Source organism: Petromyzon marinus, chromosome 12, assembly GCF_048934315.1.
Source record: "Petromyzon marinus isolate PM22_M1 ecotype Great Lakes invasive population chromosome 12, UKy_Petmar_22M1.pri1.0, whole genome shotgun sequence".
In the NCBI taxonomy this organism is placed as follows: domain Eukaryota; kingdom Metazoa; phylum Chordata; class Hyperoartia; order Petromyzontiformes; family Petromyzontidae; genus Petromyzon; species Petromyzon marinus.
In genome coordinates, this window is record NC_133678.1 from 9993104 (window position 1) to 10018976 (window position 25873).

General features: G+C 41.1%; 1 protein-coding gene across 2 annotated transcripts in view; it reads right to left on the bottom strand.

Annotated features, from left to right (window-relative positions):
- LOC116941581 (myomesin-2-like) overlaps positions 1-25187 on the bottom strand; it is a 117632-nt gene extending 92445 nt beyond the window's left edge. Inside the window, exons 1-9 of one of the 2 annotated variants that reach the window (XM_076066602.1) lie at positions 24740-25180; positions 23299-23501; positions 18603-18746; positions 18277-18490; positions 16932-17092; positions 14616-14708; positions 8104-8192; positions 7932-7988; positions 6156-6320 (exon numbers count right to left, since the gene is read on the bottom strand). In XM_076066602.1, the coding sequence (XP_075922717.1) occupies positions 6156-6320; positions 7932-7988; positions 8104-8192; positions 14616-14708; positions 16932-17092; positions 18277-18490; positions 18603-18746; positions 23299-23432 (1057 nt within the window). In that variant the 5' untranslated portion in view covers positions 23433-23501; positions 24740-25180. Of the gene's footprint in view, positions 1-6155; positions 6321-7931; positions 7989-8103; positions 8193-14615; positions 14709-16931; positions 17093-18276; positions 18491-18602; positions 18747-23298; positions 23502-24739 lie in introns of both variants that reach the window. The other variant, XM_032952773.2, reaches the window with a different exon arrangement.
- Positions 25188-25873: the final 686 nt, after the last annotated feature.

The window sequence follows — 25873 nt, forward strand, 5'->3', positions numbered from 1 at the left end:
TCGCTGATGACCCTTGGGCTACACCCATCTCAAACCTTTATAACATCCTGCCTCAGCAGCTTTCACGCTATATTAATTTTTTTCTGCCTCAGTAGCTCTCCCGCTATACTTTTTTCACCTGTTGACGATTGCTTGTGTTGCGATCGAAACGTCGTGATATTTTTTTATTATTATTTTTCTTCTTTCTACGTGGCTTTACCGAAAGACCCAAAGAATAATAATTGCATACCGGTTTTTATCATTGTTACGACTCATGAGCAGAGGACTTCATCATTATTATGACTACTGTCATAATTGCAATTACACTATTAGTACGGTTATTTAAATGAGCTCACTACAAAATTGGAGACGGATAGTATGGAGGTGGTGACAGGTAAGCTCCACTATGCAATATGCAATTAGAGAGCGAATAAGACGTGATCCATCATGCAGTTTGCCATGTGTGTAATACAAATGTTTCATACCAGAACTTTTATTTCACATTCTCAGTGTCACTACACATTCCACAAATGATAGCCTCTGCAATTATTAAAATGGATTTCCACCGCGTTTGTTGCGCATCACAATTGTTATGGTCCAATTAAAAAAGTGAATCCTACCCAGGGATGTCACTGTCGATAATTGCACCCTTCGTGCCAACAACCTTTGGACCACGTGGATTGTTTTTGACTAGGATCAATCTGGGTATGTATAAGTGTCCGTATGCTACGACGTTTATGTGTTTTTTTGTCTTTGCATTGTGTGTGTTTACACCTACATCTGTAATGCCAAGGAAAAAAACCTAACGTGTAGACATGGGTATGGTACATTGTCGTTATGTGCACCACATCCTAATAACACCATGAGACAAACCCTGGAAAATTGAAAGTAGTACTTCACAATAATTAGGACTCGTCCTCAACCATAATAAGACATGGGCTCAACTAAACTAGATCCCTCACATTAATTATCAGTACCACGCATTCTATTCTACAAAACGTAATGCGTCAGTAATCGCCATTGAAGTCATCACATAAAAAAAACTTTTAATTGATTAATGCATTGGAAATGCACAATTTACCAGAATGTCACTTGAAAAGCTTACAAATACTATTCTCATAGAAACATATCTGTACCAGAAATACACCAAGGTAATTATCAATAGAAAATTGTCTACAATGAGATGAATACTCATCAAACATTGCTATTCAATGCATGTCGTTGTTGTCAAAGTATATTTAAAAAAAAAGTGTGTTGGTCTGTCGCTTTTTAATAATTTCTGATCTTTGTTCAAAACATATTTTCGTTAAATAGGAACGAGCATATATAATTTGTTTGTGTTTAGAACTACTTTTGGTGTTTATTTTGTTGTCCTTCCCCTGCACCGCTGATTAGCACGGTGCGAAAGAAGTTAAACGTACATAAATGCAATGTGAAATATGTTTACTCATGCAGTGATATCCAAATTACTCTTGTATTATATATAAATAGTTACGTTTCCCCAATTATAATATATATTTATTTACAAAGAGTTGAAGGATGACAATATTTGTTGAGAACTCTTATATTTGTTCTTGTAATCCATCAAATAATGTTGCTTGGCCTGCATGTATATTAGCAGGCAAAAATCACAAACACATGACGTTGACTTGTTCAGCCTATAACAAACTTGAGAGTCGCGTAAAGCAACGTAGAATTAAATACTGTATATCAGATAATGGTGCATCTCTGTAACCAATTGCTCACGTCACTGCAGGCGGACGAGCCTCCATGAGAGGGAACTCTAGAGAACCTATCTAGAGGGCATTTAGACCTTCTCTTCCATACTGGGCAGACCTCTTGGAAGAGGTGGCATACCAACATATTACCCCACGACACGTGACCGATCAATTAATCTGTGGTGTACCCATGCCGTGCCAGGGAGGTCGAAACAAGCCAGTGACCCCTGGATAGCAAGTCCAGCCTGCTTTAGCGTGACACCAAGGCAACATGTCCACACACAGAAAATCCACTCATAATGCCGTACTTGGTAAGAACTAGAGTAAATAGCGCATAGGATCGTTGTCCCGATATAATAACTGATTGAAGTTGTGCTGGTCACTCTGGTGTATCCAGAATCCCCAAAAGACCCTCGGATATATATACCTAACAACATTTTCAGGCAACTTTGGTTTGTATGAACGAACCTACATTGCTGTATACCCGCTTGGGAGAGTTTGATCGAGCACTCGTGAAAAGTAGTCAAAGATGGATGGATTTTGTCTCTGAGCCAAACTAATGGACATTAGCATCTAAGTGACCTTGAAGTTCACAATTATTTGAAATTCCATAACACAGCGAAATGTCTCGAGCTTTGTTTATAAAAAGGTAAAACTAAAATAAGCAGGGTGGTTTTAAGGGTAGATTTGTTTTCATTTTTCATTGCACTGAATTGTGGTATTTGCAGCAAAGGCATACTGGATACAAGTGTAAATAAACTTTAAATGATTACATATGTTAATGTGACCAGACAGTTATATTGAATATCAGTGCACAGGCCCTTGGCCTAGTTTGTATTCACAGAATGGGTCAATAAACTGAAGACAAATGTCGCCTCATTGAGACAAGCAGTGTCTGCGCTGTTAAAAAGCAGAATGTGCATCTGTCACCATGAAACTCACATTTTAAATACTAATTTGATGAGTTATATATGCTGCGTATACCATATCTTTGCCACCTATATGTAAAACACAGTACACGTGGACAGTTTGGTTTGAAATTTTAAATAAATATTGAGAATCAGGGAGATCTTAATTTTCATCATAATCAGCCATGGTCAATCCACTCCTGCGCGAAGGCCTGCCCAAGTGGCTGTCATCTCTTATAATCGCACGAAGCGAATAATCCACCTCGTACCCACGCATGCCTTGGACTTTTCACGGAGCCTCAGTAGCAAACACAACAGCGGCATCCAGAACAGCTCGCAATAATAGCATAGCACTGGCGACGGGGTAGTGTTAAAATCAACGCAACAGCTGCTGCTGCATTGCAGGACGCACACAGACGCAACAACTTAGACTTCTCGGTAGGCGAATAGCACAGTTGGTCGTCTGGGTTAAAGAGCCCTGACTTACACTGTGTTAACATGCGAACAAACAGATGCCCCACTGTGAAGATAGCAAACACTATCCCAATTGATTCGTGTTCTGCAGTTAAGTGTCTGCCTGAGGAATGAGGGCTGCTCGTTTCAAAGATCAATACATTATTTGACTGTTGCTCTCATGTGGACAAGGGTGTGCACTCTTCTCATACTGTTTGGCTAGCACAGCTCAGCTGACTAAGCCATGGACATTTTTGTTCTATTCATTTAACTGTTTGCGTTATGTAAAGTAGTTTGCCGAAACTGTTAAAACAACCGTGCATGTCTATTGAACTTTTTTTCGCACCGTGCGTAGCCAACCGTGCTAACTGGAGCTTGGGTGTGAATGCAGGGCATATCCAAATAAATCTGATTCAGTGGACAACTCCTAGCAGGCTGCCTAATTGATGTCAAGATACTAAGTGGGATCGAAAGAGACTGTCAATTATTGTGCGTATTGCAGTGCAGTCGGTGCATGACAAATTGACGTGGAAATCCCTTGCTATATGAGTTTGCAAAAGGGATTTAACACATGTTCTCTACGAAAATAATTTGATGCGTTCTAAAACAAGTGATGTACCGTGTCATATTCTATGCGGCACCCACGATGCAAAACCTATCCCGGTGCCTACACAAAAAATGTAACACAATTACATTTGATAGGTTTCAAATATATATAAATATCAGAAATATAATTTTTTCTGTGATAACTTACATGTTAAATTAAACGAATTCTTTTGGAGATACATATTATTTGGAGGTGATATCTGCGTGAGGATTTTTCTTGTACATTGTGAGTTTTTTCCCCATTGCAAGTCGATTAGCATGGTTGGCTACATATTGTGCGAAAAAAGTTCAACATACATACATGCAATAACGTGCGTGTGCACCGCATTCCATAAAACAACATAGTTTTTGCGTAATCTAGACTTAAAAGACCCCATACCAAGGTATTAGGTTGTTATTTCAATGAAAGTACAATTGCATTTAAGTGTGCTGGACCGTTTAGGATTGTTACAAAGATGTATGTGCCAGTTGAAGTGATGGAAGGTTCTTCAACTCACCCAGAAATGCATGAAGTCCATGTGCACTCACATTTGAGACTGCGTTACCCTTTATAGGTTATTTACCCCCTCACGGTGCGTCTCTCTGCCATTCTAATCACCCAAGTGTGATTTGAGAATGTCCTGAGCAACCCCTCTTATTTCGATCGCGCATCTCTTCACTACTCCCGTATCGGACCCGTGGTGTGCTCACCGAGGCAAGCATTCGCCCTCATTACATTAAATGTTAAATCAGTCCACAGACGGCTGCCTGATAAGAGTCCTGTTTTGCACAAGATATTTTTTTGGGAGAGGCAGAATTGGGTGTTAGTTCAGCGATGCATTACAGATTGAGAATATAGGATTTTTCTTTTAACTAGTAGCTCTCTGTTGAGTGTCTTGATGTCAAGCAATTACTGATGCACGTGTGCAGTAATATGCTTGGCCAAACAGTATTGGAACAGTTGCAATAGTTTTCCAATTTCGCGACTCCTAGCTAAAGCGAGTTGCATGATTCAAGCGGTCGCGTATTAGCCGCCATGTTGCAGAAACTCCAGTCGCCACATCGTCAGTAATTTAGCATTTGCTGATGAGTAAGGCTATACTTTTGTCATGGTAATGTTTTGTAAGTTTTTACGCTGAAAGTTTTTTTTTTTGGGGGGGGGGGACCGATCATTCATAGCAATATCAGGAAATAAGGTGGGGCTGTGAATGTACGGAATTGTATTCTCAGCACACGACGTACATAATGTTTGAATGGAAGCACCTAATCTTTCTTTCTCCAGCAATTTCCAAGTTTTCACCGACTTCATTAAATTCCACAATTCCCGTGACCACCAGGACCTCTAAGCCATAAGTATAGCCTTACCTATGAAGAGGTTAGTTGACACAAAACGCAATATATCGCTGGATGCAACGCACCCTGTCCAATGAGAATAAAATGCAGAATCTATGCAGAAGCCAACATGGAAAAGCCCTCCATCAAAAAAGACCCATTATCTTGAAAATTAAATGTATGCAATTGAAAGTAAAAGTGTTTAAATAATTTTCAGCCATTTCTCAATTCACTTCTGGATGAAGGTCTGCGAACACTTTGTCAGTGCAGGCCAAGGACCAGTTCAAGTATCACTTGCCAGTGACGCTAGCCATGGCTGAGAAATTAAGTTGGGATGCCAGATTCATGGGGGGGGGGGGGGGGGGTGGATACACCTGCCTTTGTATCAAAATAAATACATTGTATGAGTTTGTATGGATCATTAGAGATCGATTGTTTTGTAATGATCTAAATGGATCATATTGTGAAATGCATTCCCATATAGTCAACACACTATACATACTTATATATGTTTAATTTCTCAGAACACATTCATATATATTAGGTTACATAGAGCTTCATAAATAAAATGTCAAGTCATATAAAACTGCGATATCAAATAGTCAACATTTTAGACGTATATATTTTATAAGTTTCATTTCTTACAACACTTTTATCTGTTAGTTTACATAGCGCTTTATAAACATGACATGCGCCATATTTGTGCATTAAAAAAGGACCGTATTTTGTTGTATCATCCTCACTGTCCTGAAATTTCGTGACCATTTTGTGTGGACGCGTGAATGAATACCAATGTGGAACTAACCTGAAACCTAGTTATTTCAGACCTACAATTTTTGCCAATTGCCTTAGACTTGTGACCCGGCATTAAAGGGTAACAGGTTGTTCAGAAATGAACAAGGGCAAAGGCTATATAAAGTGGTGTTCATCTTTAATCTGGCTGCATCAATTCACACAGCTGTGTGTGATTCTCCATCTATGCCTCCATCTGTTAGCTATGGCATACAATTTTATAACCCCGATAAGTGTAAATCTTTACTATGCATCAATCGCCGTGAAGATTTACACATACCTTACACAAGCGTGATAACAAAAGCCTGTACGGTGCGATTTGATGTTCATGGTGGGGAGTTGGGGAAGGGAAGAGAGGAAAGGAGAAATGTCCTCCTGGTGTGCTCACCATCACGCCACCATTGCATTTCGGGCTGGAAGCGCTTGAGGTTCGGATGCAGAAGCACCTTGCAACTCAGCGTGACTCCCTCACCCTCTTGCCCAAAAGAGACGTCAAACTTGTCGAAGATTGTGATGTCGACTTTGGTGTAGGGAAGGGGCGGAAGGGGCGGAACTGAAAGAACGAAAAAATGCACAAATGTGGCACATTAGGAATGGAACACTCTTTTAATGATTTCCTCGTGCAGCAAGGGAATAAAGTGTGGTTTTGGGAAAGTCCTTATGTGCTGTGCAGTACATCAATGCACGTGTGTACACCAGCATGCGATAACTGATTTGGGCCTGTGGGTGGCTGGCAGGGTTATTGATTAACCGTACACCAGTCACGTGGTTAATGGCGACTCGGTTGAGGATTGCCGCGTGTGACACCACGTGCTGTTGCATTTAACAGATTTACCACAATAAATATGTTTGCCCTCGATTTGGCGCACCTGCCCACGTCCTTCATTTCGAGAGTGCAATACAAAAACACACACATTTGGATGTTGGCAGTTGTGTGGCTTTTCATTATTTTGAGTTATAAACCCACGTGCTTGGCTGGCCATCGAACAAAGACGGCCACTGAATTGGGCGCTTTCGCATCGCGCTTCTGCAGCCGCCTGGAACGCTCTCTTCCTTCCAATATTTGGAAGCCACTGGAGCTATGCAATTTAAATCATATAGATTGAAAACCCCCCTGCTCCTCCGTTTACCGTGCTTGGCTACGTACAGTGTGAAATAAGTTTAACATCGATACGTACATTTGCAGATGTTACATGAAATGCAGTACTTGATGAATTGAGGCATTTGTGATTTTGTGCGATTTCATCCTAAATGTGTTTGTTTGTTTCTTTGTATTTGCGGTCTGTACTTTTTAGATTCTCACTGGGCCCCCCGTGACCGTGTGCTGATTGGATAATAATATGCAATCATGTTATTTGATATTTATGCAAATTAAATGAAAAAAGATGTTCGATGACTTTGCTCACAGGAAGACAACATCGTGTGCCAATGTATGGACCAAATATCAGTACATATTGAGCCACAAAATAATAATATTTTACTCTTCCCCCAATGCTCAACAGGACAATATGCTCCAATATTAAGCAGGTAAATGGGACATTCCCATGCACACAAAAGAATGGTAACATTTTGCTTGAATTTAATGATGGTGAACATTACACTTCTGCTGTGTGAAGGCCTGCTTATTAGACTCGAGTGCCTTTACAGTACCTTAAGAATATGTTAAATCGGCATGTACTACCTGCTATGACATGGTTCAAAAAAATGGTAAATTATGAAACATATAGGAGCAAACACTAAAAAGTATGCTAAAAATCGTGGAGAGATGCATACTTGGAATTACATCGAGAGGCAGAAAGAGGAACACGTACTACAGAACAAATACGCAAGTACATTACAACTATTAATAAAAGTAAGTAGGCATGAGCAAGACTTGTTGCTATGAGGAATGATGGCCAGTGTTTAAGGATTATAATGTTGTGTCAGCCAAGGAGTGTAATGTGTCTGAGAGATCGCCCACGGGGGAGATGGAGTGCTGAGATGAGTTTTTTTCTGCTGGTGCTGGATGGCTTATTGCATTGCAGGATTCCGAGAGGTGGTGGCAGTTTGGAGAATAGTGAACACAAATAATAATGCACACACACTGAAGAGGCCTTCAATCCATAAATTTGACTGATCATGGCTAATGATGATGACGATGATTATGAGGATGTGTAATTCTCACTATGAATGGGGAGCCATACAGATCCAGGCTGAGCAAGTTCAGCTTCTCCTTGATATCCTAAGAGGTTGGAAAAAAATACAAATGTACAAACTTTAAATAAGGCAGCAGCCACGCAATGATTTATATAACGATAAAAAACTATCAATGTGGTGGATCCCCATTTAATACACACTTTTAACGACCAACGTAGCGATTGTTGATGCTTCTCCATTAACATTCATGGCGAAGGCTTCGTACTGTGCAGTGTCATCCAAATCGCATCTGCAAATGCAACACAGCATGAGGTATTGGTGATCATGCACATACATACCAAGTAGAAAGTTTACATTTGCAAACCATCACATGGCATAAACCGTTCCTTTTTTTTCGCAGACAAATGTATTGACCAATCCAGTTAAATAGCATTTGACGAGAATAAATGTTGCATACAATCGGAAAATGTGGATTTTGTGCAGGTGTTAATATGGGCTTTTGAATGCATACTTCCTTTTTTTTCCATCAGCCATCTCAGAAATGTACTTTGTTTAATGCATTCAACCACGAAGGCCAGCAGCCATATGAATAATGCACACAAACTGTCCAGATGAATGACAAATCTCATTTCTCAGCTTAGCATGCACAACGTGAAGCCTAACAGCGAGACCACTTCATTTAATTTCAATTACGCGTTAATTTACTACGATAAATATACTATATATAGTCAAATTACGTGCTGCTGTAGCATTATACAGGGTTGCCCAAAAGTCAGGACACATAGGGTTATATTTATTTTAACAGAGAGTTATATTTTTGAGTTAAAGCTTTCGTGACTGCAGGGATTCATATTCTTTGTTCTTTCGGTAAAGTCACGTAGAAGGGAAACAATAACATAATACAAATATTATTAGAAGGGAAACAATAAAATCATAAAAATAATAAAAATATTTTTTTATTGTTTCCCTTTTACGTGACTTTACCGAAAGCACCAAGAATACAGAGGGTTATTTAATTTATTTTAACAAATGTTCAAATTGACTCCCATTAACATGAATGTACGCATGAATTCTCTTTTGAAATGAATTTGGGACTTTTTTTGTAACATTACAGGTGTAATCTTTGAACGTTCATCGATTATGTTTTGTCTCGATGCATTCTGGGTTCTTGGTCAAGTTTTGCAAGCGACAAATTTGAGGTGTTCCGCACAGTAGGAAGAAAAATAAACATTAATGATAACAGATAAAATATTAACTTAAATAATGAACCAATTGTTTTTTTTAAAGCCAGTGTTAAAATCAAATAAATAACCATGTGCCCTGACTTTTGTGCTACCCTATGTATACTATGCGTTCAATGTTATGTTTATACATATGTTAAGTAAATCATGACAAATGTATTAAATTGTAATGATTGCAAATTGGAAAAACAAATCGTGTCTTTTTGTTTTCGTAACACCATCATCGCCATCATCGACCATGGTAAATCCACTGCACACCAGCTGATTTCATCACTCCAATTTCATCGGTGGGATATCCTCTTAGACAATTTCCATTCCAAATATGCCAAGTTATGCTCACAGTGACCCCTATGAAGCGAGCTTTCTCATACTTTTTAATTTTAAGCCAACATCTCGTGCGCAAAAAAATAACATCACAATAACTGACTAAAGTTATAAGACTGCTCGTGAAACTAAATTAAATTAAGCCTGGTATCTAACAAAAAAAACGTGCCAACTGTGCTTCTAGTACAAACACTATGATGTAAAAAATACGTACTCATTCACACTAATTAAGTCATGTGATCGGCAGGCTGCATGAGGTGGGGTAGCGTGTGGGCACTCCCGCCTGTTTCAAGATGCCTGATCAGTTCCAAGTTACTAATTCATAACTTATCAGGATGGCATAGCAAAACAATCAGCACTTTTTTTGGCAATTGATTTTGTTTTACAGAGCCTTCAGCAGAGATGGGATATCGACAGGCCAGTGTAATTGTTTGTGCACGGCTCCTAGTCTTGTTCCGTAGCTACGTACAACTTCACACCTAAGGCAACTGCTGACAAATGTTCCTTTGTAAACTGCCTCTGTTTCTTTCACGCAATTTCCATGCGTACTAACATTGTACAGGAAGTACCATATGGGTACATTTTCGTTTCTGAATAAATGTAAAACACTTTTTTACCTCCTATCTGCTGATAACAATGACCATGGTTATGATGTTATAAATACATTGATGACGTTTTATGATGATTGAAAGTTACATGTATTAAAAATCTAAGTTCGTCGTGCATTATGCTTGAAAAAAAGCAAATACATATGGCATGCGTTTAAAAAAAATGTACATCGGGAATGAAATATGCCCGAGAAGAAGTCATTCGGGCAGATAGAGCAATTACATCTGTTATCTCAAGGATCGTGAGAGGTGGCAGATGCTTGAGAAGGCCTTCATTCAGCAGTGGATTGACCATGGCTGATGATTATTATGACCCATACGTATTTTGAGAAAATAATTTTACCATAACATGCACTTTTAAAGATGTTAATTATGCTGTTCACCACGAACTTTAGCATTATGTTTAAAAAAAATGAACGTATAAAATATCTAGAGAAATTATCAGAAAGTCTAGCAATAAAATGGACTTCCAAGCAGTAAATATCTGTTATTGTTTCAGCTGCAAGTGCATAGATGGGGACTATAAGACATCCCCGTGACACACAATACCAGCCTATTAATTTATCACATCTTAGGATCTTTTGCAGCCCTTACGGGGCTTCGCAAGGTGCGAGAAATTAATTCAGGAGTGATATATTTCTTGTAGAGATGTTTCACATGTCTGATCCCTCCTTGGGCCTGCCACTCTTCCATTGGCTCCCCTGTGCCTCGCCTTCAACAGTTCTGTCAGCTCATTAGACGTGGCACTTTGCCTGTTTCACCCTTTTAACCCCTTTACCTACCATAGCACGGTTGTGCAAGACCCTAATTTCAGCCTCTTTAGCATTTGAACTGAGTGGCCAACACGTGTATATGTAATATGGCTTTCTTCCAATGGCAGCATAACAACACCAGCTTCTCCAGTGCAGTGTGCTTTGCCGCAAACACCATTCTACTTCAAACTCGTTTGTATTTAATAGATACCGACACACAGGTGACAGTACAAATACGAACGTAAAATACCATCATAATAATAAAAGCAAATTCACTAAAAGATGTGTACGCATTAATTAATGGATTAATTGGAAATCAGTGGCGGTGCTTAATGTCGGCATCAGACTTGAAGTCATTGCATATAACAAAAACTCAAACTAAATGTCCCTTCAACGCTAATGATAAACACGATGCAGTGAACAGTGCAGATTAGGTATCGGGTTAAGTTCTGGCACTTATTACACGGAGTTGCGAGGGTGTCAACACCATGTTGGGAATAGAGCCCAAGAGCCGTGACAGCTATGCGAGTGATTGTAAGGAACGTGCAAATAGATCGGCAGATGTGCTTTACAAACACACATCGGGTAACACGTTAATAGTGATGTGTTTTATATTCTTGGACGAAAGTAGATATGTTTTAGAAGGCTTAAATATTGAGTTCACGTTCAAATCCGCCAATATAAATAAAGGCCTTGTTTATTTGTATGTATGATTTGTAATGGCCGCAATATGTATTTATAGACTCAATTGAGTTTATTATGACTAGCGTGCTTGCCAGTGAAGCAATTTGCAAAAGTATGTTCAGTCTAGCCGCTGCATGCCAGTGCTGCTTACGCCAAAAGGTCATGATTATGTTAATGACCTTGTGACATGATTCACAAGAGTAGTTCATTGTGTAGCGCTGCCAATAGCTGTAATACGTGTCTCCTTTTCTTTTGCTTGCGATCAAATGCAAGACAGCCCATCCCTTTGCCACAGGGCCACAAGAAAACTACTGGCACGTGGATGTCAGTGTTTCATGCACGATTTATATATCTCTATCTCATTGCTGTATAAACATCACTGTAGAGTATAGCAAAGTAAGGTGTATGCCGGGGAAGCGTTCGTGAACGGCGCGACGAGGAATGACGTAGGGAAGCAAAGCAGATCAATTTACGGGGTAGGTGGCGGAGGCGAAGGTTGAGAGGCGACAGATACGATAAAGGGCGGACGATGCCGTCAGCGACGAAAGTGTGGGTTGAGGCGACGCAAATCGGGCAGTGATAGCAATAATAAAGCGACGACGGATTGCGAAACAACGTAAAAGTGGCAGATGGTAATTGGGGTATTACCGCATATAGTTTGTTGGCTGCTAGAAACACGTACGATGAGCAATAAAATGGAATTACTGTTGAAATGCACGTATGGTGTTGTATGTAGCCAACCGTGCCAATCGGAAGTGCGGGAGAAGAAACATAAATACAAAAAGCAGTTCTAAAGAAATTAGTTTTCACACTAGATTTAAAAGTCCATAGCTCCAGTGGCTTTCCAATTTTGAAAGGAAGAACGTTCCAGACGGCCGCAGAATCGCACCTGAAAACGTGCGATACAGTGACGTCTTTGTGTCAAATGTGTCAAAGAAGGGTAGGGGGGAGGGGGTATTTTCACATTCATGTTGAGATACAGAAAAAAGAACACAGTGTCAAGTGGGCTCAAGCAGGACACGTAACTAAGAGGGTTGATGGCCGGTGGTGAAGGCTAACAACAGGGTGGAAGCCAAAGAGAGAGCGCCCCCGAAAGAAGATCCACGGTGGAGATGGAGCGATTAAATCAGCTCGCGTGCAGCAGCTATATGGTTTCGTGGCATCGTGAGACCATGAGAGACAATGACGGATTGTGGAGGTCTTCGTCCAGAAGTGAGTAGATCACAGCTGATGATCATCATCATATCTCAATCCTGCTTGAGTGGTATATATATTTAGCAGTGCTATTCTGACATTACTGCCAAGGCCAAAGCAAGTACATTACCATTACTTCAGCAGGCTGGATGCCGGTAAGGAAACAGTGCACTCAACTCAAAATGTATTTCATTAACATAGTTTTGGCCACTCAACACTTGGTCTTTACATTCCTCAAGATATATCAGCATGTGATGGACGACCGATGCGGCAGGCCTCGTGATTGTCCCTGTTTGGCCTCATTTAAAACAAACTTACAACTCAGTGCCGTAGATTAACTAGCGGAGAGTGGAAATTGCGCTATCTGATCACAAGCCTTTGACAAAGAGCCCCTATGCTTCGTCTCCGGGTATTACTTGCATGGGCTACGTGCCGTGCATGTCGAGCAGCAGTGTGCCGACTAATGCGTTTGAGAACGAATTTGTTCTGACTTGTCCGGCTTGCAAGTTAATGACTGTGATGTCATGGAAATGTCACCGTTACCAGCCACCGATATTCTCAGGTGTGCATGTTACATTGCCTAGATGTCGAAAACAGCATGCACCGGGTGATTATTTTTTTGGAGGGGGGGGGGCAGCTGTCGTGAACGACAGGCATGGATGGGGTCAAGTCCTCATTTTTTGAAGAATTCTTCATTTCACGAAAACGCTATTTCTCCTTCCAAAGCCGCTCCATCCAAGGAAGCATACCAAAAAAACAATACAATTATTTGCCTTCAATAAATGTCCCCCGGCGTTTAAACAAAGCCAAGCCACGGTTTAAATTAACGTAACGACACATGCTCATACGCAGGAGTGAAACTATAATTAACAATATTTCCACACTATGCCTACGAGTGCGTTTTTGTTTACTTGCCAGCAACAGTCCCCACGAGTTGCACATACCAACGTGCATCCATACAGGTCAGAAGCAGGGCTAGTTCTCCCTCACCAAAACAGAGATGCGTTGACCAATGCAAGGTGAAAATGTCACCCGGTTTTGGGCGTCCTCTGGTCTAACACCGTTTTAAGACGAGGCTCAAAAGAAAGCTGTCTCTGGTGTGGACCAATCAGTTTCAAAGACAATGCATTTATTATCAGAGTACGTTTTTTGTTTGCATTCTGACCACAAGCATTGTGGTTAATGCAGACATGATTCCTTGTAAAAGGTTTCAGTTTGGTGTTTTAACATCTGAACACCTACTTTGTTGCCAGAAAAAAGGGGAAAACCTATTCTCATAGCAATATGTTATTTTCCTATTTTATACTGTTTGGGTCTTTCGGTAAAGTCACTTAGATAGAAAAATAATAAAATAATATTCATCATTATTTTATTTTCGGTAAAGTCACGTAGATAGAAAAATTATATAATATATATATATATTTTTCTATCTACATGACTTTACCGAAAGACCCAAAGAGTATGAATTCCCGGAGTCACCAAAGTTTCAAGTAAAAATTCCTATTTTAGTTAGATACTTCAGGTGAGTGTGTATACTTTGCAGGATATACCATTGAGAATAAACATCTCATTTCGAAGGACAGCAGTCATGGTAAGGTGACGCCAAGACATTCATTCCACGTAACATTTAATACTATACATATAATAATAAAAATTTTGATTTAAAGCTTTCGTGACTGCAGGGATTCATATTCTTGGCTCTTTCGGTAAAGTCACGTTGAAGGGAAACAATAAAATAATAAAATATAAAACAATATTTCCCTTCTACGTGACTTTACCGAAAGAACCAAGAATATATATAATAATTAAGCAAATAGTTAAGATATACAACATCGGTCCAGTATCGATAAAGTCAATCAACAGTTACGTTCAGGTAAAACGTACGGATTAATAGTTAATTGCAACTCACCTGTTAATTTCCAACGTGTACACACCATAGTTGCCATAAACTTCATGTTTCCCAGCACTGCAGCGCGGATCAATCTGGACGTGGTTTTTGTACCTTCAAAGATAAAGGAGGGGGCCAGCGGTGGCATGCGGTGTTCATAACCACAATGCGCTCTATGAACCTCCTAATGTGAGTTTGATTTCTGTCCCTGGCTCTCATCAGTGTCGAGTGATATCTGAACAAGTTCTGGGGTCTCCCCTCTTCAGCAAAAAACCCCACAATGGACAGCGTGAAGTGTGGTCAAAGAATCCCCATAATTGACATTGCGTGGTCTAAATTATTATTCATTTGAGGGGAAGCAATGTCGACGCCAACATAATATCAAAATGCCTCCACATTTTAATTCGACCAAAACTAAGCTGCTAATTAGTTGCATTGTTGTCAAAACAAACGCGAATTAAATATGACCAGCTCATCTAACAACATTATTCATCATGCTATTATATATATATTTTGTTATTTTAGAACGATTAAAATTCGTAATAAATTGTCTCTATTAGGCAACGTCCTTTCTGGAATTTTTGTATACAGTACAGCATTTGCAGTGGTGGATGCAACGGGCATAATTAATAATGAACTTAAATATTACCCCCTTGCATTTAATAGTAACGATATAGTGAGTTGGTTCTACGTTATGCTACAACGCGCGAACTCTATAAATGCGATGAATGAGAATATAGCAGCAAACATTACTCTCATATGCAGAGAATGTGGGTCCTTTCGACTGTCTTAACCAAGAGGTCACTTGAATGGCTGTTCTCTCTAATGAAGGGGTTGCATTGTTCTATGAGAGATCGTCATTGATAGTTCACCTCATCGCGCGATGCTGATAGCACAACAGGGATAACATTTCTTGTAAAATAAAATCACAAAAATAAAAAAAAGGAAAACGTGGAGAACACAACAACCATATTTGTTTAACACCGTGACTACAAATGCTGGTTAAGTGAATTCTAAAAATAAACATTGGTTCGGGCACTTTAATGGAGATTTACGCACGTGCTGGATCATGGGAGACCGGCCTGGTGGTGAAGCTGCAGTGGAAGGCCTCTCACTGAGAGGCAATGATGGGGAGAATTGATTCCAGGCCGCATTGTGCTGACGCTATTGTTAAGGAATCAACTTCTCAAAATAAAGAAAATGACTCCCGTTATTGTAATCCATTCTCGCTATGAGCACCAAAAATGATTCTCCTTCATCATTTTAACACTTCGCTTTGTTTGTTTTAAAGGCTATTCAGTGTTTCATCCAAAACCGATTTGTCATGTTAGCCTGGCTGTAATTTATTTTATGAAGTCAACAGAGTCCTGGCTGGAGAGAGCAGAGTGCCATAAAAGAAAACCCGCCAAAGTACAATTTTACGAGCATACTCAGCTCCTCATTATGGCATTGACAGCAAGGCAAGTGCATGAGTATTGATCGGCAATCTCCCATGTGCCTTGGCTTAATTAGTACAATCACAGCTATTGTTCTGTTCATTCCCAGATGGTGGGCCTTGATTATGTGACTGACTGACACAATGTAGATTAAAGCTCAGTTATAGGCCTTATCTGGGATTTTCAAAGTAAAGACGTATAGCAGTGGAGGGAATCAAAAACCGACTGACAGATGGCAAACAGTGATGCATCATCTCTTGTGCAATGTACCCTCTGTGGCCGGCATTCTGAATCTTCACAACATGTACCCAATTGATGTTGATGTGCTGCAGCTTGGAGAATGAGTAGTGCATTGTTTGCACTGATTAAAATGCAGGATTGTTTATTTCAACAACTCATGCACATTGTGGTATGCAATCCTGAATAACCGTTAAATTAAAACGGGTTCACAATGACTGCGCTTGTGCAATGTTAGACAGAGAAAAGGCTCCACGTTGATAATAGTGTAAAGGATAAAGGTGCAGCCCTGCAACTGTTGCTTGCACGACTGGTCACAGAAGGGCCTCCACTAGATGGACCTCAGGAGAGGGCATTTGGCCTACTCTTCCATTCTGACCAGATGTCTTTACTTTTTTGTTCTTTCCGATGTCTTTAGTGAGAGTACCCACACGTTACCCAACTGCATGCACGATTGCTGATCGAATAACTGTAATGCACGCCGTTTATACCTTCGGGTGGACAGAGGCGAAGTTATATAAGTAACAATGCCTTTATTTCTAATGACAGGCCAAGGGATCAAATCGAATTGCAGGTCTACTGGATTGCAGGCCCACTCTGCTAGCCACGATACCACGACGGCATCCCGCTCTGAATATGACATGCGGACGATACAAATGCTCACCATTTGACATAAGGTTCGGGAAAGCCTTGCACGGTGCACATGAACCTGGTGCTTGATTTCTCCCACACGGAATGGGAGCGTGGCTTCACAAGGAACTGCGGGGCTCCATGCATTGTCCCGTCGATGACCTGGCTGAGATAGGACTCGGACTCAGCATGCACCTGCACAGACCAACAAAGGCAGCGTGTGAATCAAGGATGCCCATTGGAGTGAGACACCACAGTACCGCCCTGTGGTGTGCATGGGCGGTGACATAACCAAGCGTTAGCCCATTTGTTTCTGGTTGTAGAGGTTCTTGGTAAAATCGCAGTGGCCACCCTGGTTAATTCAACGGGTAAACCAATTACATGCCGTCCACCTCCGATTAGCATGACTGGCCATGGCAAAAGAAGTTCACCTTCACACGGACGTTAAATATGTGGTGAAGTTATTTTAAGAAGAGTCAGCCACCTATGCCGGCATCACAGGTTCAAATTTGAAAACCTGGCAAATTACTTATTTTGGAAAAAAACACGTTAACATCACCTCCTGCTGGCAGACTATACGCATCTGCGATACATTGTGCCTAAATTATTACCTTGCGCTATTTGTATGACGATGGTACTCAATAATGATTCGTATAAGTTTAGGGTCCCAAAATGGTGCAGGGATCATTTCAAAACAACAATAATTTGGAGTGAAAGATGACAATAAAGCGTATCTATCAATAAAAAAATTCTACCCACGTGACTTTACCGAAATAACCAAAGAGTATGGATTCCTGCAGTCACGAAAGCTTCGAATCAAGATTTTATCTATCAATTAAAGTGAATTATTTTAATTCACTTAACGAATTAAGCAATTAATTTTCAAACTTTTAATTATAACATTGACTGAACCAAGCCACTGATGCTGTAAGTATTTAAACAAATCCTTCAAAATGAATTGTACCAGTGAAACTTCAACCGTATGTGAACTTTGCGGCAGCCGCTGGAAAGCATAACATCTCAAATACTCGTATTCTCTTTCCTAATTAACCAAGCAAGCTGCAACCATTATGTAGATGATTATATAATTAACTACATTGTAACGTCTAACATCCTTGCTATATGATGTATTCTGAAGTCCATCACAGAATGGAGGCCTGAGCGCCAGTGGGGATTAAGTCTGCAACTATTTTAATTAATTGCAGCCGGTATCTAGTAGCGTGGAAACCTTGCATTAGCAAACGTAACACGCTTGTTTGGATTTTATAGCCACCTCATTTCAGGGCAGTGAAGCCTCGTAAGGACTTCACGGTGAAATGATGTAGGCACGTGCTTTATAGCAGCCTTCATCCCAAGAATGTCGTGAAGAGTTTTCTAACCTTTTTAATGGCAGCACTTTCGGAGTAGTCCCGCGTGGCATGCCGTTTGCTGCTCAGGATCTCTTCTGCCGAGCGAAAGGAAGAGCTTGCCACTTTGCTGCTGCTGCTGCTGCTTTGCCTGCTGCTGCTCATACTGCTGCTCATGCTGCTGCTGCTCACTCGACTGTGACTTGCGGCAGAGCTGCGTCCTTCTTGATGCATCAAGCCCACATTCCTCAAAGTGGAAAAAAAAGCAAAATGACAAATTTCACCCACTCGCCAACCATGGATATCAATGGCCAGGAGAGACTTTTAGTAAAAAGTATGCATATTGTGACGTGACTTACCGTTCCGAAACACCGATCGATCCACTTCCAACCATAGACTTTGACAAAATGCTCGAATGTGCTGGATGTCGGGAAGTTGCGATCGATAAACTATCCAGGTCGCTTAAGCCAGAGCCTCCATCAATATAAACAATGAACTTTTTGCTGTAAAAACAAACAAATCAAGCAGCACAACGTTAGTAGCACTTCATTTGATATGTCGAGCTTGAATGATTGAGGGCCCGATTCATGGAGCTATCTTGGCTGTCATTCTACCAAAAAAAGTGGCAGAATGATGATCATTTTTGTTTCAAAACCAGTCCCATTCCACATTTTGCAATTCAGCAGAGGACAATTTCACACCGAAATGCACCCATTCCACCGCCACTCACGTCAGCCCGATCGGCCAGTATGCGGGGTTAAGGCAGGGTTAGAGCAATGCCATCATATAGAACTACGTAAAGTGCGCTTTGAGAGCATTTGCAGGGAGCACTGAGATGATGCAATGGCCCATTTTCCCATAATTAAAAGTTTTGAGCAAAGTTTGCTCTAAACTTAACAGCAAATGCCGAGATAGAGGTACACATGCTTATGAAGAGTAAGGCAGCAACGATGCAGGTGAACAGGGCCCAAGACAAGGGCAATGATGGTATTTCTTAGAATGTTGATTATTGTAATGATGTTTGTGATGATGATGATGATTATTGTATGAATGGTAATGAATATTTCGTTGAAGATGATGACAATCACATTGCTGTTACTGCTGTCACTGCTGCTGATGATGATGAACAAGAAAAAGAGCTAGTGTTCCTGGGAAAGCCTCATTGCTGAGCAGGTTTCCGAGTTTCATAAATCTCCCTGTGGCCAACCAGTAATTTTACTCCAAAGCATAATGTCAAATAAACCATACCAATTAGTAAATTAACTATAGTAATTAGTCTCATATCAAGGTGCATAAACCTTCACGTGAACTCCGGTCATACTCGCAGCAGCTTTTGGCTGACCATCGAACAAAGACGGTCACTGCATCGCGCTGCTTTTAGGTGCGATTGTGTGGCTGTCTGGAACGTTCTACCTCCGATATTCGGAAGTCACTGGAGCTATGCACTTTTAAATATACATTGAAAACACATTTCTTTAGAACAGCTTTTTGTGTTGAGTTAGTTGTCCTCCCCACACACCTCTGATTAGCACGGTTGGCTACGTACGGTGTGAAAGAAGTTCAACATACATACATACATGAATCCGAAGTCGTTTCAGATGTTGATTTGTACATGGCAGCAGTCTCGGATAGGTATAAATGTAGCAGCCATCACATTTTTTACGTGTAGAATAGAATTATTGAAACTTCATAACGTTTTTGTTAACATTTTCAACATGAGATTTGCAGCTGGGGCTCGTTAAATTCCCGGTGGTGAGATGTTAACTACCTCGCCTGGTATACAGGAGGTTGTGGGTTCAATCCCGACCCTGACGCCTGCTGCTGTATATTTGGAGTTTACGTGTCTCTCTCTCTCATCATCATCACGGTGGCTCGGAGATGTTAACTACCTCGCCTGGTATACAGGAGGTTGTGGGTTCAATCCCGACCCTGACGCCTGCTGTATATTTGGAGTTTGCACGTTCTTCCCATGATAGCATTAATTGTTCTCCGGATCCTCCGATTTTTCCCTCTAGATTTAGAAACATGCATTTAGAGTATTTGGCTGCTATGTATTTCCAGGTTGCTTCTGAAAAAGAAGTATTTAGCTTAGTGAGCCTTACCTGGTAAAATAAAAAACAGTTTAGTTTTACTTTGCACATTGTCTTGTGTTTGCATTCAGATCCTGGGGTATATAGAATCATGTCACCAGTATGAAGTTAAAATGTATACTGAGATAGATTTGATGCTGTACAGATTGAGCATAGAATAGGACAGAGCACAGAATACTGTGGGGCACCTTTGATGAGTTGAGTGAAGTCATCGGAAAAAAATTCCGGTGTTATGCGTATTTATTTATAGGCTACACACATTATGAACCAACCTTTTGCGTTTTCACTGAGGCCAGAATAACGTAACCTAGTTTGAAGGATATTGTGATCAACAGTATCAATGACTTAGCCAAAAATGTGAAAACTGCTGAGCAGATGTTCCTTTTGTCAAGGTATCTGCTAAAAATGTTATCTGCAACTGTGAGTGAAGCATTGGTAGTGCTATGCTGAGGTCTAAGCCAGACTGATATTCTGTTAACTTTCCATAACACTCTAGATAGTTGATCAACTATTTCTGCACCAATTTTTCTAATGTTTAAGATGAGAGATTAGAGATGGGTTTGTAATTGAATGGGTTATTTGAATCCCCCGTGCAATGTTAATATTGGTTTGTTAAAAAAGAGACATTTATAGTTTTATAGCACAAATGCAAGCAGGTTGTGCTCTAAATGGAAACACGCTATTTGAAACATGACTATAACTTAAATTTAGATTTAAAGCTTTCGTGACTGCAGGAATTCATATTCTTGGTTCTTTCGGTAAAGTCACGTATAAGGGAAACAATAAAATAATACAAATATAAAACAATAAATAATAAAAATATGAAACAATATTTTTTTATTATTTTATTGTTGCCCTTATACGTGACTTTACCGAAAGAACCACGAATATGACTATAACTTATGAAGGAAAGTCAGATTATACACAAATGCGTGCTCAGGTTAATACGATTATGTGTGCATATTTGTGCACATGTATGCATGCATCCCGAACTTCTTTCGCAACGTACGTAGCCAACCGCGCTAATCGGAGGTGCCACATTTGTGACGGGCATCGGGGCAGCTAAAGCTTACTGTCAGAACCTCGCCACACTCACATTCTCTCCATGACTTCACACTGACACCACATGTCACTCGTCTCACCCAACGGCTTCACGTCCCACCACTTTCTCCAAATAATCACTCCACCCTCTTTACAGCACTCGTCCCCCACCAGAGGCAACGGAGATGCACCGATCGGCGAGTCTCTTGATACAGAAGGAGCAATGAACCTCTTTATTTTCCCAACCGGCGAACAGAAACAGCACTCGGAGTCATTAGCACAAGTGGCTGCCTGCCTGCCCCGCTCACGTTTGTTAATGTTCAACAACAGGTGTGACCAATGGACAGACAGCACTCCCGTCTGTAATTTCAGTTATTTTTGGAGAAGGCAAGAGACAAGCAATGGCACGCGTTATCTGCAGATGCATGCCGCAGAGGGAAGTGAAGAGGTTGGAATGCTCGATTTAAAGCTTTCGTGACTGCAAGGATTCATCTTCTTTGGTTCTTTCGGTAAAGTCACGTAGAATGAGAATAAAATAATAAATTGATCAAATAAAATAACACAATAATATTCTCACGACGTTTCGGCCACAACACAAGTGGCCTTCATCAGGTGAAGGGACGAGACTGGAGGACAGTCTCGTGTTATTTTATTTTACTAATTTATTATTTTATTCTCATTCTACGTGACTTTACCGAAAGAACCAAAGAAGAGGTTGGAATGCGCCTGGAAAATGTGGGGGAGGGGGGGTGGGAGGTGATTTTGCACGGAAGATTTTGCGAAACAAAAAATGACACAGGAAAAATAAAGGTGAGTTCCATAAAATAGTATGACTGCTCTGAACCTGAAAAAAATAATAGATCTCGTTTCAATCGCAACAACAGGCGAGAGAATCAGACTGCTGTGGACGAGGCATTATATTGACCGCAAGAGTGGGGGGGAAAGGGGGGGCGGGGGGGGGGGTTGCCGCATCGGGCAAGAGGGTGGCAGAAAGGTGAGCGACTCGATCAGGTGAGGCTTCTTGTCTCGCAGTCTGTTAAAAGATCGAATAGTTGTGTGGAAACCCTCCCCGTCGAGGCGGTTCAATCTTGATTTGAAGCTTTCGTCAATGCAGGAATCCATACTCTTTGGTTCTTTCGCTAAAGTCACGTGGGTAGCAAAAAGCTTCAAATCAAGAATGAATTGAATTCGCGCCCATGGTAAATATCAGTGGTGAGTGGCATCTAAAAGCAGTCCTAGCCCTCCCCACTTCACAAACCCACATTTACCAGTGGTCAAATGACGCCCATAACTGATAGGGCATGAGGAGGCCTATATATGTCACGGAATTTTACGTCGAATGAAAGTCACTCAACGTTGTGCGGGTAAAACAAATCCATTGTTTCCATTGCACTCAACCCTAGGTATCGCAAATGTTTCTGTAAGCACAACGCGACACTCGGTTTAGTATATTCCTCACGACCATACAATTGCTGTATTATTCAAACGCTACTCTGAAGTGTTACGCTGACGTGATTATACATCAAGTATAATTTGCACACTTTATAGGGGGAAAAAAAATACTCGGACAACAAATAACAAATGACATCCGTGTATTGAGGTAGGCATCCCCGTGCCATGCCAGTCATGGAGGTTGTTTTGCCATACTTCACCACATTGGTTGGTGTGGCTTGGTGAAGTGGAGGGAATCTATGACCGACTTTTCAATACCACTCAGCAGCGATTGTTTGTCAAGCCCCTGGACTCAAATCTCACGTTGCCGGCCCATATGCCACTTTGCATGTCCCCACACTGACGCACATCTTTGTGTGAAGAGACCATGGCGCAGGAAGTCGTCACAATAATAATAATAAAACATTTGCAATATTAGCAAACTCGTTGAATGGCTACGTGAGCGCTCGGTACCCCAGCTCCGTGCGCTTACCGGCTGCGCTCTGCCTGTCCGCTCTCCGCTCCATATTCTTGGAGGACGGACTGCAGCTGCTTGGAGCGATACTGGTGGTCGTACTGCCGGTGCTTCTGCTTGAAGTAGGAGGCCGAAGACGTTGATGAGGCCATGACGAGGACACAACCGATGCCTTACAATGTGAGCGTCAGCCGACTTGTCCTTGCTGGTCGTCCGCGTCTCTGTGAATTCATGCAACAACAAAATCAAATCGAAGGTCATCCCCTGTCGTATTTTGATGCAGCCCATAATCCAGACCGGCTGTCACTTAAAAAAAAAACAAAGATAAAGACAGATCCCCCGTATAGCCTTAACAGACTGTTGGGGCAAGTGCTGTTTGCGAGCACCTATGAAGGCCGGCACGCCACACGAGGGGGTGGGTGGCCAACACCACGCCCGGCCGCCTTTGTCTCCCCAGTGGTGATGTTTACACACCACACCAGGTACTCATTTGAGGCTGAGTCAACCTCGGGGAGGCCCAGGACCGGTTCAGATAATCGTCACCGGTGTTGGCCGTGAGCAGGATTCGAACCCGGGTAGCTGGGTTCATAGCGCAGCGTAGCGCTAACCGCTACACTAACGCTCCCCCATTACTTTCATACCACACACACACAAACATGAACCATGAATGATTATACTGTGTATAATACAGTTAAGCCAACATTCATAAATAAGTACACTTACGTGGGCAAACTTTTACCAAATTCGATATATTTTTTCGCCTTTAATGTTATAGCCATCATAAGTAATCCTCAGTGTACACGTGCATTGCTCACATATTGTAATTTTGTTTTAGACACCTACATTTAAAGTAATGATGTGAATTTAGAACATACATTTTACTTTTCAGAATAGGAATTACTACACAATTGATTAAACACCACGGGACTATATTACAGGATAAAAAAAAATCCACCTCATAAAATAAAATGCAGTCAGGTTCAGAATAAATAAATAAACATCCTAGAAAAGAACATGAATCTACGTTAAATCTATTGAGTTATATATGGTGGTGAATATAATGTAATGGAGATTCTTGGTGATGTATTACAGTTACATTTATTTTATTGTACACTGCGGGCACAGTGATGGCCACACTCGGTAAAGAAAGAATTCAGTAAAATATTATCATTGTTATATACAATAAAATCACATATGTAAGGCTTGACAATAAGATTAATGTGTACATTCACCAAAGCATATGTGTACATTCCAGTTTTTCAATGTCACTGTAATAATGCTGGCAACCTTCCATGCAGGAAAAAATAATAACATATATGCCACCATGACAAAGTGTACCAAAGTTACGAAGCATAAGTGAGAATTAAGCAGATACAAACATTGCACAAAGCACATTACCGACAATACGCAAATGCCTAAACACATTCGATGTTGTTGCTTTCTGTGCATTGATGCTTACCAGCTCTGCCTAAACCCCAGAAAGGAAGAGAGCCGAGCTGCAAAGAAGGAGCTTTCTGCCTTTAGCGTTGAGAGACCCGCGAGAAGTTAGCATACAGCATCAACTCACTGCCAAAACAGCACTGCCTATAATTTGCCATTTGTGTGTGCGAACCCGACAGGCATGTCTCCCAAGCCACACGGCCATGTAAGGACCGTGGGATATAAATACAGCTGGCAGTTCACGCCGCGCCTCATCGCTTTATTAGACCAGAGGGAGAAACTAATACTCGAGTTGTCCCGAGTGTAGACTAAGCCATTCTTTTTCAAGAGGTCACTTCACGGAAATCTCTCACACCATGTTCTCTCAGCTAACACGAGTGGGTGTACACAATACACTTCGAATGATGCTTAATTAATATTTTCTTTTCAAGACGGGCACTTTACACACACTGATAAATTAAACACAGCCACGATAGTGCAATGCCCTTCGCAAGAATTGCATTTACGGGTAACAGCATGCGTGCAATGCCACGCCAATGTATAAGTAGGATTTACGGCGTGCGCACATTTACACAGCAGCTGTAGTTGCAAACATGTGAACGTTTCGTGGCCGAATAGTATGGCAACATAGGAGAAAACTTGTGAAAATGTGTCCCGATGCGTGCCGCATCAGTATTCCACGCGTCCTCCAGCACGCTCATTAAATTGTTCTCACATACTCCTCTCGAGGGCTGCGCATCAATGTCCACGTTGCTTTGGAGCTTTCGCTGGGGGGGGGGGGGGGTGGGGAGACAGTGGGGTGTGAGGGGGACAGTGGTTGGTTTTGTTGCTTAGGATTCTTTGTGTGATTCACAGACACCCCTCCTGGGGCTGGTTCGGTTAAAATCTGGGGGAGGCATAATTCAGCTTGATGGGATGACAACAAAGCAACGCGAGTTCAGCCATCGAGATTGCGACCAAGGAAAATGAACAAAGCACAGCGGATGTGTTGATGTACTCTTTACTTTTCTCAAACAAAAGCACTGCTATTCAGGGGTGATACGATTCAGTACAGCTGCCATTGATAAATCTAAGACTAAGAACGTAAACATCACTAAAGTTTGGTAAGTACAAACGATGCACGGGTCTCATATTTTCTCTAAGTAGACACTTT